This window comes from Plectropomus leopardus, chromosome 8, assembly GCF_026936395.1.
Source record: "Plectropomus leopardus strain MGB_pleo_1.0 chromosome 8, ASM2693639v1, whole genome shotgun sequence".
Lineage (NCBI taxonomy): Eukaryota > Metazoa > Chordata > Actinopteri > Perciformes > Serranidae > Plectropomus > Plectropomus leopardus.
This window is the reverse complement of record NC_142183.1, coordinates 28574675-28590162: the sequence shown is the minus strand read 5'-3', so window position 1 is coordinate 28590162 and position 15488 is coordinate 28574675. Positions and strand designations below refer to the sequence as shown.

Genomic DNA, 15488 nt, shown 5'->3' with positions numbered 1-15488 from the left:
CACTTTCCCCCCAAAACGACATGCCGTACGGCTTACGTATCCTCCCTATGATTACGCTCTGCGATGATCCACTTAAGCGTGACCGTCAAATCACGATGGTGCCCAGGAGAGCGACCCAAAGCTGTGAAATTCTGTCTGTTTGAGGCCTCTTATCACAAATCACCTGTCCTTCAGATGCGTTTAGACCCGAATGACGCACACGCTACGCAACACAGCAGCCTCAACAATGTGTAAATGTGAGGAGAATATGGTGTGTGAGGTGTGAGACTGAAAGGGGAGATGGGGGAGGAGGGGGGCAGAAAGTGTGTGTGTGTGTGTGTGTGCATGTGTGTGTGTGTGTGTGTGTGTGTGTGCGCTTCAGATGGGAATATATGTGCAAAGGCGGCATCAGGTGGTCCCCTTCTCCTCTGAGTAATTGAAGAGACCTACAACATAATGAAACAATAGGGCTTCCTCCTTACTCCCACATCGCCTCCATTCTTTGCTCCCACTTCACACCACCGAGAAGTCACAGGCACATGGGGAGATGGGGGCGTCTCTTTCCATGGCGGGGGGGTGCTTGTGTGATGGCAGGTAGTGGTACTGTCACACATCATCTATTTACACACTATAGGCTTGCAAGGTTGGAAGCATGTGGCTCTCTGGGAGAGAAAGGGAGCGTGTGATCTAATAGGGTCTGTATCAGCGTCTCACAGACCTCTGAGCCACTCTTGTCCACTCAGGGTTTCCATAGAGACAGAGACAGGCAGCACGGTGGGCGCAGAGAGCATGACGGAAAACAGGGAAGACCCACACACCAAATGAGTGGGTGAGAGATGAAAACAAGTAAAATGAAAAAAAAGAGGTGGGTGAAATGAAAGAAAGAAAGAAAGTGGAGAGAGAGATGAGAAAATAGAGTTGAGGGGGAGACAGAAAGCAAAAGGACAGAGTGAGAGGGGGGCGAGGTTATAGATAAAGCGAGAGGAGCAGGGGAGTTTATGGGGAGAGCGTGGGAGGTTGTCAGGCCTTCAGTCACAGGGGAGTCACTGTGAGGTGGCTGCAGTGACGGCAGCAGTGATGTTAGAGCAGGGGCACACACATGTGTGTATGAGCGTGCACACATACACACAGCTGCATGCACATCAATTTTCCTAATGGTCTGCCCACCCGTCCATCCTCAACAAACAGTTTCAGACTCACTGAGACAAAAAGAGAACATCACCCACACATCTGTCTTTCTCTCTTTCTGACTCTCACATGTTCTGGCCAACACATTTTATTTGACTATCTTCATCTTCTCTCATCACTTTCGACAGATTTAAAAAACTAGTAAAATTTTAATTTGTTCACATTTCCAAATCTTTTTATTCCTCAGAATTAAAATAGCAATGGTTTGTGGGCAGCCTCTGCAGTGTAAATGAAAACAAAAACATCAAGTTTTGGTTAGCAGAGGCTAGAGGCATGAAACATGTTGCTTTATCTAAAGTGTGAATCGAGATAATTATGACCGCCGGCCAATCTCCCTTCATCTTGTTGTCCAAATGAATTCCTCTGTAACTTTCTGTCGATTACAAGCTTCTTTAAAGGGACAGTTCACCATCAAATCAAAAATATATTATTTTTCTTCCTGCTATCAATTTAGATTGTTTTGGTGTGAGTTGCCAAGTGATGGCTGTAGAGATGTCTGCCCTCTCTCAAATATAGTGGCACGAGTTGGCACTTGGCTTGTGGTGCTCAAAGCGAAGAAAAAACTTTAAACTTTTAAACTTTAAAAAAACTCAACAATGACTCTTTCTAGAAACCATTATCTTGTTACTCAATATAATCAATAGACCTTGTTGTGAGCATACCAAAAAAGGCTGAAAAAATGAAGCTAATGTGGAAGTGTCAAACACTGCAGTTCTTCAAATGGCCACTTGAGGCTGACTCCAAAAATGAGTCAGTCCCCATAGACCCCCATTATAAAATGCCAACTTTACCGCATTAATAGACATGTTTACAGCCTCGTACATAAACAGTTTTGGTCTCTATAGCTAATTTTCCTCTTCATGACAATTGTAAAGGGGGTGAATTTTTAAAAAACTCACCAGCGTGAATTTCAGTAAGGCTCAAAGTTATACATAATTAAGGGTGCGGCCACTCTGAGTGACAGGTGGGTGCCATCCGTTGACAAGATGCTGCTGGGGGGGGGGGTCAGTTCATGAAAGTAAATTGTAAATATTAGTAGCATTCTTCTGTGATGCTAACTACCTCAGTGGTGCTAAGTGAGATAGCAGTAGATGCACACTTCCTTCTGTGCTGTGAAGCAATTGGCAGGTGTAGTTTGGTGGAAAGAAAATCGTTCCTTCATTAGATTGCTCGCAAAAAGACCTGTGGATTATCTCAGGTAAGTGCTCAGGATTTTTGGAAAGAAACATTGTCAAGTTTTTTCATTTTTTTGTCTTTTTTTTTCTTTTATTCATTTTTTTTCTTTTTTCCCATTGTTTTAAATGTTGTATTTATTTATTTATTTTGTTGTTGTTGCTTTAAGCACCACAAGCCAGGTACCATCTAGTTCCATTATACTGGAGGGAGGGCAGGTATTTCTATGACCAATATCTCAAACATTTGGAAACTCGCACCAAAACAATCTAGATTAATAAATAGCACTACAGGTAAAAGTAAAAAATGTGTAATTTTATTTTTGAGGTGAATTGTCACTTTAAAGTCTCATATGAGAGCGATGTTTATTGAATGCCAAGATTACACCATCCAAAGCTGCTATTATAAAGCACTAAGTGGCACACCGCGAATAGAAGCCATCATCATTTATGAGGGTTTTATGCTCCTTTGCAGACAGGGTTTCTCTTTAGGTGACTGATGAACACCAGGTAATAAAACTGACTCCATAGTATTCACCATTCATAATTTTTTTTTCATTCACTACAGCCTTCTGCTCACCCTCTTTAACCCGTGCCACCCACATCCTCTACCTTTCTCCTCACCCCCCTACCCACTGTGCCTCCCACCCACCTGCTTCCTTGACTGCTATGACTCAGTCCTCTCCCAGCTGAGGGTACAAGAGGATAAAAACCTTGATGAAAAACAGCCAAGAAAACCATTTTACTCAAAGGAATAGAACAATTGGCAAGGCAAGTGGCTGCTGCATCTTTAGTTCTAATGCCACCCACCACATACACACACACACCTCCAGTCCCCCTCATCAGAAATACCACACACGCCGCCTCCACATTGAAATTGATGCACTCTTACTTTATCTGCTAAATCATCCTTAACAGCAAAATTTGGAAGCCAGTGAGGAGTGTTTCAAAAATAGTTTTTCATTTCTCTAGATAGAAGTCTGTGTCGTCACGACTCAGTGACATGGATGGATGGTTTTCTTAAAGGCGAACTTGCCAAATACATGCCATACATGGAGCCTGAGTCAGTAAACCTTGAGGGATTGAACCTGTCGATCATATTACTTTGTTATTCCGCTCACAATTTCAACCCATCTGTGTTATTTTCAGGCTTGTCATTACTTTAACTCCTCTTACATCAATCCAATTAATGCAGTGATGCAGAATACAGTGGGAGACGAGAGAATGTTTCCTGAATGGTGTCTGTGCCTCCTCTCTGCTTCTCTCTTTGGTATTAAATCCATTCAGGAACCTGTGGGTCACTGAGACCTTACTTTGTTAATTATGCAAACTAAATGCAGCATAATGGATCATAATGTTAGCCATGTGACAAAGACAAAGCTTACATAACAAGCGATCAATCAGGCGGATAGAAAGGCAGATTTACAACAGAGTGAGGGGCACAATATACTGAGGCAGCACAGCTGTACATGCAGCTGGTTGGTGTCGACATTAACCAATTATTTTACCTCACACAGCAGTCCATGTGCCACCTCCTGCATAGATAATGCTTCATAAGACCTTCAAATAAAGGTTGGTGTTTAAAATGGGCATTCCACTGATTTTGCATATACGAATCAGTTTATTTGTCATGAGAGGACAGTTGTATAATGTCCTCAGAGGGTTTAAAGGAGTATAAAGTAACCTTGATGATGTCATTGTGATGTCATCAGAGTTTTCTCAGCTTGGGCTTGAGACTTTAAATTTTTGACAGCGAGTCGATGTTACAAACTGAGGGTGTGGAGTTTCAACGACTTTGCTGTTTAATTAAAAATGTTATCCAGTTGCATTATGGGAATTGTAGGATCTAGTCTTATTAGTGCTTGATCCAACAGGTTCTCACTCCCAGCTCATCAAATGCGGAAGCTTTATCAGTTACCCATATACTTCAAACTTTGATGCTCTGGGTAGTTCTCTACAGTCAGTTTTGGATGTTAAAGGATATCAGTTTCTGCTTGTTATATGCAGCGTATTTTCAAAATAAGCACAGGAAACATAGATTTTGTCACCAAAAGTACTTATGTTTAGGAGAACAAAAACTTGGTTATGGTTTAGGAAAAAGAAATTATGGTTTAGGTTAAAATAAGTACATTTGTTGCATCACTTCAGAAAATTAATGATGTCAGCAGACATGTGTCATGTGACATGTAGGCCTATGTCACATGACAATGACTACCTAACAGTTACAAAAAAATCAAAGTGTCACCCTGGTCTCCCAGGTGAAGGTTGTGTGTTTGACAACCCATCAACTAACCCTCTGTAGAAGAAAACATTTTACCTAACAGTTTAACTGTTCTTGAATGTGTGTTTCCAGCAAAGGAATGGCCCAGCTTACTCTGCCTTTGATTGGCTTACCAATTCTTAGATTAACCCTAACCAATCCCACTCCGCTGCTTATACCTAACCAATCCAACCAATGAAGGTAATAACTAGTAGCCAGTCATAGGAAGAGTGCTATCTAATTTGCAAATTTGCTTATATGTAAATTAAATGAACTAGAAATCCCTGATGCAGACAGAGATATTACAATAGGAGAGGTGTTGAAGGGATTAGGTCCCACTGAATCAGACTGTAATGCTTAAAAGCCTCTTCAGAGTTTTGTGAGTTCTATTCACCTTCTAATCACACTTCTTGATTGGATCAGCCTACAACACATTGTTTTGGTCTAATCTTGATGTAACACTATAAAATGTTCTGAATGTTTGAAGAATTCTACACCCTTGTTGTGAACTTCTGTCTTCACTGTGTACTGACTAAAAACTCATCTGAACCAGCCGCAGAATTGGACCTGAAAGAAATGTTCTTTCTTCAACACCTCCCTCTCACCTTACTTGAACTTTCTCGCTTTTTGTGCTGCGGATGTGTTTTTGTTGGAGTTATCTGAAACCCTGGCACATTTCATATAGATGCTAAAGGGTCCCTTGTGCTTTGGAATCAGACACCGTCGACCTCTGACAAAGCTGCTGTATTTGATGCCCCGGGAATTCAAGCAGATTGCCATACTATAACCTAAAAATCAAAATATCTTGGCTATTGCTGCTTTGATTTTTGACCATTCTTTTGTAAAAATTTGTCGCAAGTCCCTGAACTTTATGGAGGTGCAATATTAAATCGCTAGGATACACGTTTGATCTTAAAGGGGTTATCCGTGGGGAAAGTACCCAGGTACATTTATTCAGTTACTGTAATAAGTACAATTTTGAGGTATTTTTATTTATATTTCATGTACCTTTATATTTCTGCTCACTACACTTCAGAGGGAGTAACTGACTGCAGTTTGGCAATTTACTTTAAAAAGCCTCTCAGACAACCCCTTTAGCTCCTCAACTGTTGGACACCAGAAGAGGTCAAATAATCCAGTACAAAGAAGCACATTTTTAAGAAAATTCCTGAACACATACACAAACACACACACACACACACACACACACACACATATATATATATAAATAAAATAAAATAAAATAAAAACACAATACAAGTGTGTGCATCAGAACTTTGTTTTCTTCTTCCCTTCCCCATTAATCATCCCATGACCCCCCAAATATATCTGAACTGAAACAACTGGACTGAACCAGTTACAAAGTACTTAATAGTAATTCTATCTCAACTACCTACAACAATAAAATTCAGTTTTAGGAGTTTTGCATCGTTGTTCACAATCAGCACCATACATATTGCAATATGTTAATGACCTATAAACATTGGGTTCATTTCCTGCAGAACAAGTATTTGAACTTAACGAACAAGTATGATTTTGAATGCAAGGATTGTAAATGTCACAACCAGCCCGAGGTGACTCCTATGTGTCTGCATGAGTGTGCTTTTATCTTTCCATCACTTCTCTGTGTTTGGTGTGTACCTGTTGTGTTTTGGTTCCCACTCCCCCCACCTCTTGTCTACACTCCTTCACTCTACACACCTGGTGGCACTCATCAATCTACACACCTGCCTGCAATCAAGCCAGCTACCTGCAAGAGGGCCAGCTCCACAACCGTTCCCTGCCCAGTTGCTGCCAAACACAGTTTGTTGCAAGCCAAGTCAAGTTCAGTTTCTGACCTTTTCCATTTTTTTGCCGACTTACCTGTTTGTGTGTTTTTTGCTTAGACCTCTTTGTGATCTCTGCCAGCATTTCCATCTAGCCATCAGCTATCATTCTCCTGTACATTTCACTACTGTAATAATAAACTTTTTTTTTCTAACCGTCCATCCGTTTTATCCAGCAGCTTTTGGGTCCTCAGTCCCATGTGTGCCAGTAAAGGAGTTTAACACTGCTTTTTTGGCTACAGCAAAGTAAAAGATCAAGTACATCTTACACCACTTGGGGTTATATACCATGTATTATGTATGTACAATAACCATAATCTCTACTGACTCATGGGTCTTTACCCTGTGAATGAAGCTACATGTTTACCTGTAGATGAAAACTTTTAACACTGACATTCTCCGGTTACTAATTCTGTCTATGGCACATAGACAAGTGTTGTTCTCTTTTTTTTTTTTTTTTTAACTATGGATGACAGAGAGTGTGACATCATCAGCTGGGTCAGAGATGAAAATCAGATCTGCGTGTCTGTGTGTGCGTATGTTAGTATTAGTTGGTGGTGGTGGGGGGTCGGGGGTGCTGATGTTTATGCCTGTGATCCGTGGCATTGCTGCTGTTTGCAGTGAAGCATGTATTAGCATGGGACTGGAAGAGGAGGGGAGTGTCTCACTGTGTGTGTGCCAGTGTGTGTGTGTGTGTGTGTGTGTGTGCGCGCGCGCGTGAGTGTGTAAGTGTGTGTGTGTGTGTGTGTGTGTGTGTCTACACTGATTGACGTCACAGACGCCCACTCATTTCCATCTTGTCTGCGTGCGCGGAGAGAATAGATCCCCATCTGCATCCAGCCCCCCCCAAGCACCCACCCTCTCCCTCTCGTCTTCTTCCTCACCTCCCGGTACTTTCTCTTCCTCTCCTTCTCACCCTGCCTCTTCCCATTCACTCGCTCTTGTACATCCCACCCCCGTAGGGTGCAGCCAGCCTCGCAGATAAACAAGACAGTCGAACACAAACAATTTAAGACAGCCAGACAGCAGCATCCTCTCAGAGTAGCACAGCAGAGAACCCTGCCACTGAACATCTGTTCATTTCAAGCATCACCAAGGTCCGGTCTGCAGGGAGGATATTTGACTTTTTCTGCATAAAAATATGTACCTGTTGGCAACTTGTGTATGTGTGTGAGCATGTGCCAAAGTGTGACGTTCTCTCCACAACAAACGCTCATCCACATTCACACACTGGTATCCCTGGTGACGACAGGACATCATTTAAATCACTTCCTCGTAAAAGGTCATCCTCATCTTTTACGCAGAGAATCCCCACCCCCCCTCTTGGTACTACACACCACCAACGCACATGGCAGGGTGTGTGCAAACACGCACGGTCTTTTTCCGCCCTGCATGCGTGCTAGACCCTGACCAGAGTGATGTGGACAGTGGATGTGAATGGATGAGCGCAGGGAGGAGACTGGAAACGCGTGGGATGACAGAATAGGATATGCGCATGTTTAAAAAGGGAAAGGGGGCTATTTTAGTCAACATATCATAACCCATCAGAGAGTTAGAGAGGACAGAATGAGAGTGCACACTGGGGGTGGGGGGGCTGGGGAGCACACACAACTCCCCTGTGATTTACTAGACAGTGAACAGAGGATGAAGTGCAGACTGGCAGATGGTCAGACAGACAGTAAAGCAGGCAGACAAACATTGAGTTCAGACAGTCCAGGCAGCAACATGCACCGACGAAAAGATAAAATAATATTGGAGTAATTAGCTCTTTGATGTCAGGCTGCCTGGAGAAGAGGACTGTATGTCTGCGCGTGTGTGTGTTTGCATCTCAGTATCAAAGCTGTTAAAGAGTCTAGAGGGCTGATCACAGGAGACAGGATGAATAGATGGATCAATGAAGGTGCAGGAGAGGAGGAATAGCACCAGATGAAAGAAGGTGGTGCGTAAAAAAGAGAGATCAGAAACTTTCAATAAAGTGTTTCCTTTAGTTTCCACCCCTCACATCACTGCACTCAATAGATCTCACACAGAGGATGCTGGATTCATAGCTTGAGATTGACCTGTCTGGCTGAATACAGGTTAAATCAAACAGATAACAGGATTAAAAGAAAATATGTGAATGAAAGAGGAAATGGGATTTTTTTTTTTTTTTTTTTTTGGAAAGCCTGCAGGGATCCACTTTTGAAGTGTCTTTTCATGATGCAACCTGTGATCTTTCCCCTATTATTCATTGATTCCTAGTAATATGCCTGGGGAAAAATAATAACACTTTTAATGTGTCACTTAATAAAATCTGAGGTTAACCCTTTGAAACCTGGAACAACATCAGTTTTCTTGTGCAGTGTTCAGACGCCTGTCACATGCATTCAAACCTTTGAAACCTGAGCAACTAGGTTTGATTTCTTTTGAAAACATGGCTAACGAGGCAATAAACTAGACAGAGAAAAGTTATTATAGTACAGATGGATAATAATTTAAAAATGAGAAAAAATGTCCAGAAAACTATATATTTATAATAATATTTCTTATTATGTGTTTATTTTTTTGCTTTTGTTTTGTTCTATTTTTTTTTTTAAATTTCAGGTCATTTTCTTGTAACACGTAATTATGAACTTTTCCCCAAAAACATAATGAGTAACATGGCAAGAAATGTCCTGCAAATTGCAAAATAAATAAATAAATAAATAGTAAAAAGTGACAAGAAAATAATTTGAGGATTACTATCATCTGGGGATTATTACATTATCAAAAAATAAAATATATGGGGGGGTCCAAAAAACTGCATTTGTAATTCTTATAGGATAGTTATAAATTTAGAACTATACTAGCATTTTTCGTCAGGTCAGTTTCTTTTCCTTTTTTTCTTTTCTTTTCTTTGCTTTTTTTTTGCAATTTTCTTGTAAATTTTCAGTCATTGCTTGCTCATTTTTGGGCCTTTTCTTGTTAATTTACTACTTAATAAAGAGAAATAAAGACACTTTGCTCAGGTTTCAAAGGGTTAATCAGAGCTCGGGCTTCTATGTGCAAAGCTTCTCTGTGTTTGCAGGATTTAAGTCAAGACAAGTCTGCCATCTAGCGGTGGAGCGCTGCAATAACGATTTGCACACAACAAAAAAATATCGACAAAATGGAGCCCGTTGCTCGGCCATGACAATGCAGGTCAGAGGGGCTGCAAGTGCTGCACAAAACAGCGGAAGAAAAGCAACATAGCACCATATTCTGTGCAAAATGCCAGCAGTGATTCATAGTAAAGGGAACACTCATAGGCGCTCGTCTGCAAGAAAAAAGGCCTGCTGCAGTCAGCTGCACATTAATCTTAATCTTTTTTAAAATTTTTACTTATAAAGGGCATTGCAAATTGTTTGCAACATATAATCCAACATGTTAATTTGCATATTTAAACGCACATCAAATGAGATTTTTAGCTTCAAAGGACTCAGTAAACATGCATTCACATTGTCTGTCAGTGCTGGGGGCAAGTGCACGCAGCACAAAAGCCCACAAAAAGTAGATCCATTCATGTTGTTTGCTTAATTACCATGCATTTCCTCATGTGTGCTCCTGCCAGGCTTCTAACATGAACTGATGCATGCAGCTGCAAACATGGAGCTCTATTTATGTGTTGAATAAATATGATATGTGTGAGGGCTGAGGTGGATGTGGGTCAGGGCGCTCACGCTCGAGTTCATGTAGAGTTAAATGTGAATGTGTGATGCCTAAAGGGGAATAAAGACACTGTCTGTGCCCTCAGTGGGTGCAGGCCTCTGCTCTGTGACTTCACCTCTGTCTTGTGATGGCTCCAAGACAGCAGTGTAAAAGATACAGGGGGTCTGTATTGAGTATAAAGCGCTTCATTTGAGCGTTTCAGTGATTTGCAATATATCTGAGATATTCTTTAAAGATGAAGAATATGAGACTTGCTCTCCGTACCAGGAAATCTTATAATAGTGTCCTGACTGACCTTCTGCTGACCTCCCTGTGGATCTGCAGCCACAGATCTGTGAGGTAAATCCTGTTGGTTTAAATCCTCAGCTGACAAGTACCCACCTACATACAGTATGGAGGATCAGCAAACTTCCGCTGTTTAATTTGACAATGCAAATGCCTCCTTGGAGAATATCCCACGGCAGCAGTCTCAGAGGAAAGGCTGGATTTGTCAACAGTTAAATTACATTACAGACTTGTATCATTTAGCCAGAGGTCAATGCTGATGTCTGAAGCCTGTTTTATGTCTTGAATGGATTAAAAAGGAAAAAAGGATGCAACATGTGCTTTTAAAGTCAGATTTTCCACCTTCCTATACAGATTAACACTGAAGAGCTCTCATGTATGGTTAATTATGAAGACTGCATTATACCTACAGATTTAAAGGCTTCAAAATAGCTTTAAATTTTCATTTTGAGATGATACATTGTAGCTTTTTCTTGCAAAACCACTGGAATTTAAGTCTGGCTATCAAACGCCATAACCCAAGGTTACTAAAGTTATAGATTGAAGCTTGATAAAGTTAACAAACATTTTTTACGTTCATTTCTGGCTTATCATGGTGTAAATGTGGAAGCTTTATCACCATCACTCTCAAAGAAACAAACTCAAGACGCATGATATCGAGGAAAATTCCCAGGACTTGTTTTTATTAAGAGAATTTCAGAACATAAGAGAGGGACCAGACACCTGCATTTGTCAGAGAGGGTTTCCAAATTCATTCGTCTAAAAAAACCAGAGTGTTTAGAAAAGCTGACATGACAGCGTGGATGGAGCAGGAGCTGTTTTCACACGCAGGGCCGTCGAGGAGACAGGTCGGAGGCCATCGCTGTTCCCGGAATGTTTCACATGTTCGTCTTCCTCTTTCTTATGGACAACACGCTTCAACACGCTTTTTTTTTTTTTTTTGAAACACAATTTCAATGGAAAAAAAAAAAAAACAAGAGACAGAAGCAAAGGGAACTCACTGCACATTTAGAGGTCTAAAAGAATCACCCACATTAACATGGCTGAACCGTTAATAAAACATGGATAAAGGCTGAACTGTAAGGGGGAGGAAGGTCTAATCTGTGGAGGAGGAGGAAGAAGAGGAGGAGGAGGAGGAGGAGGAGGAGGAGGAGGGGGAAGGAGGAAAAACACAGGAATACACAACTCACAACATAGCCAATCCGGCAAGGGACGCACTTTCTACACCAAACAAGCCTTCAACAATCATGAAATGCCATTTAAAAAAGATTTTAGTGTGTTCATCTTGCTTGCAGACACTTGATATGACCACTGCAAATCTGCAAGGCGCTCCATAATCAGCTTTGCGTTTTGTGCTAAAAATCTGTACGGATACTTATAAAATCATTGATAAAAATATTCCTCTGTTAACAATACGCCTTGGAGGGAAACCATGTGAGAGACTTGGGGGGCTGGCTGGCTGGCTGAGGGGGTTCAGGGGTGGGAATGGGGGGGATTGTAGAGGAGGAGGAAGCTTGGGCAGTGGTGCTACTCGGACTTGGCCTCCTCCTTGGCCTCCTCTGGGGCTGCCTCCACCTGCGGGACAGGGCGGACAGGTCAAAACTTTGTCTTCTCCATCTTTAAGATCTCAAGTTGAAACACTGTGTTTAAAACACCACTTTTTTTTCTTTTTAGTTCCACCCACCTCGTTGGTCTTGGCCTCTCCGTTCTCAGAGTGGTTTTCCTCGTTTGCCTCCACCTCTGCGTTCTCCTTTGCCTTCTTGGTCTTCTTGTCCTCCTTCTTGTCATTCACAGCCTTTTCTTTCTGCAGGGGGGCCGCGAGAAGAGCCGTTAGCAGGCTGGATAATCACACACACTACCTGTGGCTTATATTCAGAATCAGGGCTTACCTTTGCTGCCTTCTTGGCCTTTGGTTCCGGCTTGGGTGGAGGCGGTTTCTGCGACAAAGAAACGGAAAAAGATCAAGAAACTGCAACACATCCTCTATGTTAGGGCTTTCTTTGCTCATTTTCAATACTTTTTGGATTTCTAAACGTTACCAGAAGACTTTTCTCATATAAAACACATTTTTAACGACTGAAAACTGAACTATGTGTAACATTTTCCCTCCAAAGAAACTTTTTTTAATATTAGGGGTTATAATATTTACATGATTGCTCCCAGCTGACTTGATTAAGGAATTTAGACAACATACTAAAAGAAAAAAATCGGAGGCACTCTTATTACCCCTTCTCTTGGTATTAAGTATGTATTGTATCAGCTCTAAAGTTTTTACACGCAAAATCCGTCCTCAATCGTTTATAATATGACATTATATTATCTTAAAGTTACTTCTAACAACTTTATTACTACCAAACTCACTGCTTAAACAATCTGAGCTCATTTTTAAGTTTAACAATGTAAAATATACATGTTTTGAAGGTTGGCATTGCTAGGAAATAAACTTAAGCATTTTATTTTTTAAAAAAAAATCTATTTTTAATGTTTTTGCTTCTCTAAAGGCAAAGTATTGCTTTATCTAATAAGTAATACATGTGTGCAAAAACTTTTAAGCATCCCACTACAAGTTACTTGATTTTTTTTTTTTTTTACTGAGGTTGTTAATGTGAATGTATTGGTTTGTGCATGTCCTCTTAAAAAGAAAACCTATTTTATATTATTTTTGCTTATATAAAAGGAAAAATATTGCTTTATCTAATAAGTGATATCTGTGTGCAGGTACTTTTACGCATTCAACTACGAGTAACTTGTTTTTAACCAAATTTGTTAATGTAAGTGAATTGGTTAAGTTTGTGTATGTCGTCTTAAAAAGAAAACCTATTTTTATATTGCTTTTGCTTTTCTGAAAGCAAGATATTGCTTTTTCTTATCACCAACGCGTGTATAACCACTTTTACGCATTCTACTACGACTAACCTGCTTTTTAACTGTATTTGTTAATGTAAATGAATTGGTTGAGTATGTGAATGTCTTCTTAAAAAGAAAACCTATTTTTATCTTTTTTTTGCTTCTCTGAGAGCAAAATATTGCTTTATGTCATTAGTAATATATATGTGCGACTACTTTTAAGCATTCTACTATGAGTAACTTGTTTATAACTGATTTTGATCATGTAAATGAGTTTGCTGAGTTTGTTTGTGTCTTCTTACCGTCGCTAACCGAGCTGATCTCCTGGGCTGAAACAGAACAAAGACAGTGATTATTTTGATTAAAATTGTATTCAGGAAACACACAATTTGAATTCAATACTGGTGCTTTCATCCTGATAATGCCCTCATGTGTCCCACATACTGATAAAAATCTAATTTTAATCATATGTACGACATGTTTCATACTGGTGCACGCCCCCCTACCTCCTCATCGGCTGCTGCTCCCGAACTCTGAAAAACAAAAACACAAATGGTTAAAATTGAAAATATTAAAAAGTAAATGGCACTGCATGGTGAAACTGCGTTTAAATTAACAAGAAACATTTGAGAAATGCTTCAGGCACATATTACAAGTTATTACAGACCTGCTGAAAAAACTTTTTGGTTTCACACGAAAACAAAATTTTATTTCAAATACAGCTCATTTTAAAGGATTACAGCCCGGAAATGTTGCGGAAAAGCGTGATTTCAGTGATAGGCTGTGAGAGCTCAGCCATGTGGGCCTCTGGAGCCATATTTTGAGGGCCCAGGCCCTGCTTTTCCCTTTCACTCCCCCGACTCTTTCTCTCATTCAATGCATGAAGCTCAGATTTGAAAGCTGGCGCGGGAGTCTTTGAGAAGGGGGGAGGGACCTGCTTGGTGCTCACGCGCGCCACCCGGCGGCAGAGCCACGTCATCGCAGCCATTTGGGACTATGAACAAAGAGAGAAAATAGATAATTTTATCGAAACGCGACGGCGAGTGTTTGTTTTCGCGGCCAAAATGCAAAGTAAAGGCACTAAAGCATTTTCTGGTGGCACTTTTGGCCGGTTTGGTGGCGAAACCGCGATAAGTGAAGCGTTTGTTCTCGGTAGGTCGGCGACGAAGGTGGACAAGAGCTGCAAAGCATGGCTGCTGCTTGTGCTTTAACTGCATGGAGACCGAGAGAGACTTCTGACTCCCCAAAGGACAGCGGCTCTTGCAAGAAACCACGATTTTAAGGCCGTGTCCGAGCGGGAAAATATTCATTCTTACGCATAAAAAATGGACATTATATCTAGAAACTAGGCAAAAATTCCCAGCGACATACAACGGTTATCCATTACGTTATAATTAAGTAATGTCTCAGAGGGATGTCTTCACAATCGTTTGCAATGCATTAATAGCTGATATCTCCCTCAAACTATTTTTATTATTTTGAAAATACGTACCTTTCTCTTGGGCATGTTGATCTCTTGGAGGTTTTCTTACAAATACAACTAAAAACTGTTTTTCTTAGTGGGATCAGTGCATGTGAAGACGAGTGTCTCCCTTATGCTCGGCAGTGTAGTAAACACACTGGAACAGAGAGGCGAGTGGTTGAATGGGGGGAGGGGTGCGGCTAAAGGCATGATTGATAGGCTCTCGGCCAATCAGGTGACGCCATTCGGGGCTGCAGAACACTTGGAATTTTGGAGCCGGTGATGTTCTAAGGTCTGCGCGAGTGGCTCCTTGCAGGGAGAGATGGGAGGAAGCCTGCAAGAATGAAAGGACCGCGAGCGAGGACATGTTGCCTTCACACGAGTGTGTTAAATTACAGCGAGAGAGAGGCCGCGCGCCGGGCCGCTGTGCACCGTTATACAGGCCCCGGGGGCGTGCAGCACGGTAAAGCCATGCGAAGCAGTGCGCACATCTGCAGCGGCCAGCGAGCACAAATTTCACCATAAATTCACTTCGTGTTTGAGTCCAATATGGCGCCCACTCCTCTCCGACACATTTTTTTTTTGTTTGTCAGTCGGCTTTCCTAAATTCGTTTCAGAGAAAAGCCTCGCGCCGTCTGCCCCAGACGCCTGCAGGGGGCCCACAAAGCCCGTCTAATGATGTGGCTGCAGAAAGCAACTGGCAGAGAGCTTGGTTATTTGGGGACAAATTTTGTCTTATGTCAAAGAGGTTTTCTTTTAAAATCCTAAATATAAATATATCCCACAAAAAAGAGACATTGGGG

At 41.3% G+C, this 15488-nt stretch overlaps 1 protein-coding gene across 1 annotated transcript; it reads right to left on the bottom strand.

Moving 5' to 3' along the window:
* Positions 1-11032: 11032 nt before the first annotated feature.
* On the bottom strand, positions 11033-14871 carry hmgn6 (high mobility group nucleosome binding domain 6). The gene is made up of 6 exons (XM_042493552.2): positions 14716-14871; positions 13730-13756; positions 13526-13552; positions 12266-12313; positions 12061-12180; positions 11033-11951 (listed from the first exon to the last, which is right to left on the bottom strand). Exons 1-6 carry the CDS (start codon positions 14728-14730, stop codon positions 11904-11906), a joined length of 285 nt encoding a protein of 94 aa, XP_042349486.1. The 5' UTR covers positions 14731-14871; the 3' UTR covers positions 11033-11903.
* Positions 14872-15488: the final 617 nt, after the last annotated feature.

Bases quoted from the DNA above. Each gene is read 5' to 3' on its own strand.
- hmgn6 (XM_042493552.2), bottom strand. The intron at 13,553-13,729 runs GTAGGGGGGCGT...GTTCTGTTTCAG, and splicing joins GAGCAGCAGCCGATGAGGAG to CCCAGGAGATCAGCTCGGTT. The intron at 12,314-13,525 runs GTAAGAAGACAC...TCTTTGTCGCAG, and splicing joins GATCAGCTCGGTTAGCGACG to AAACCGCCTCCACCCAAGCC.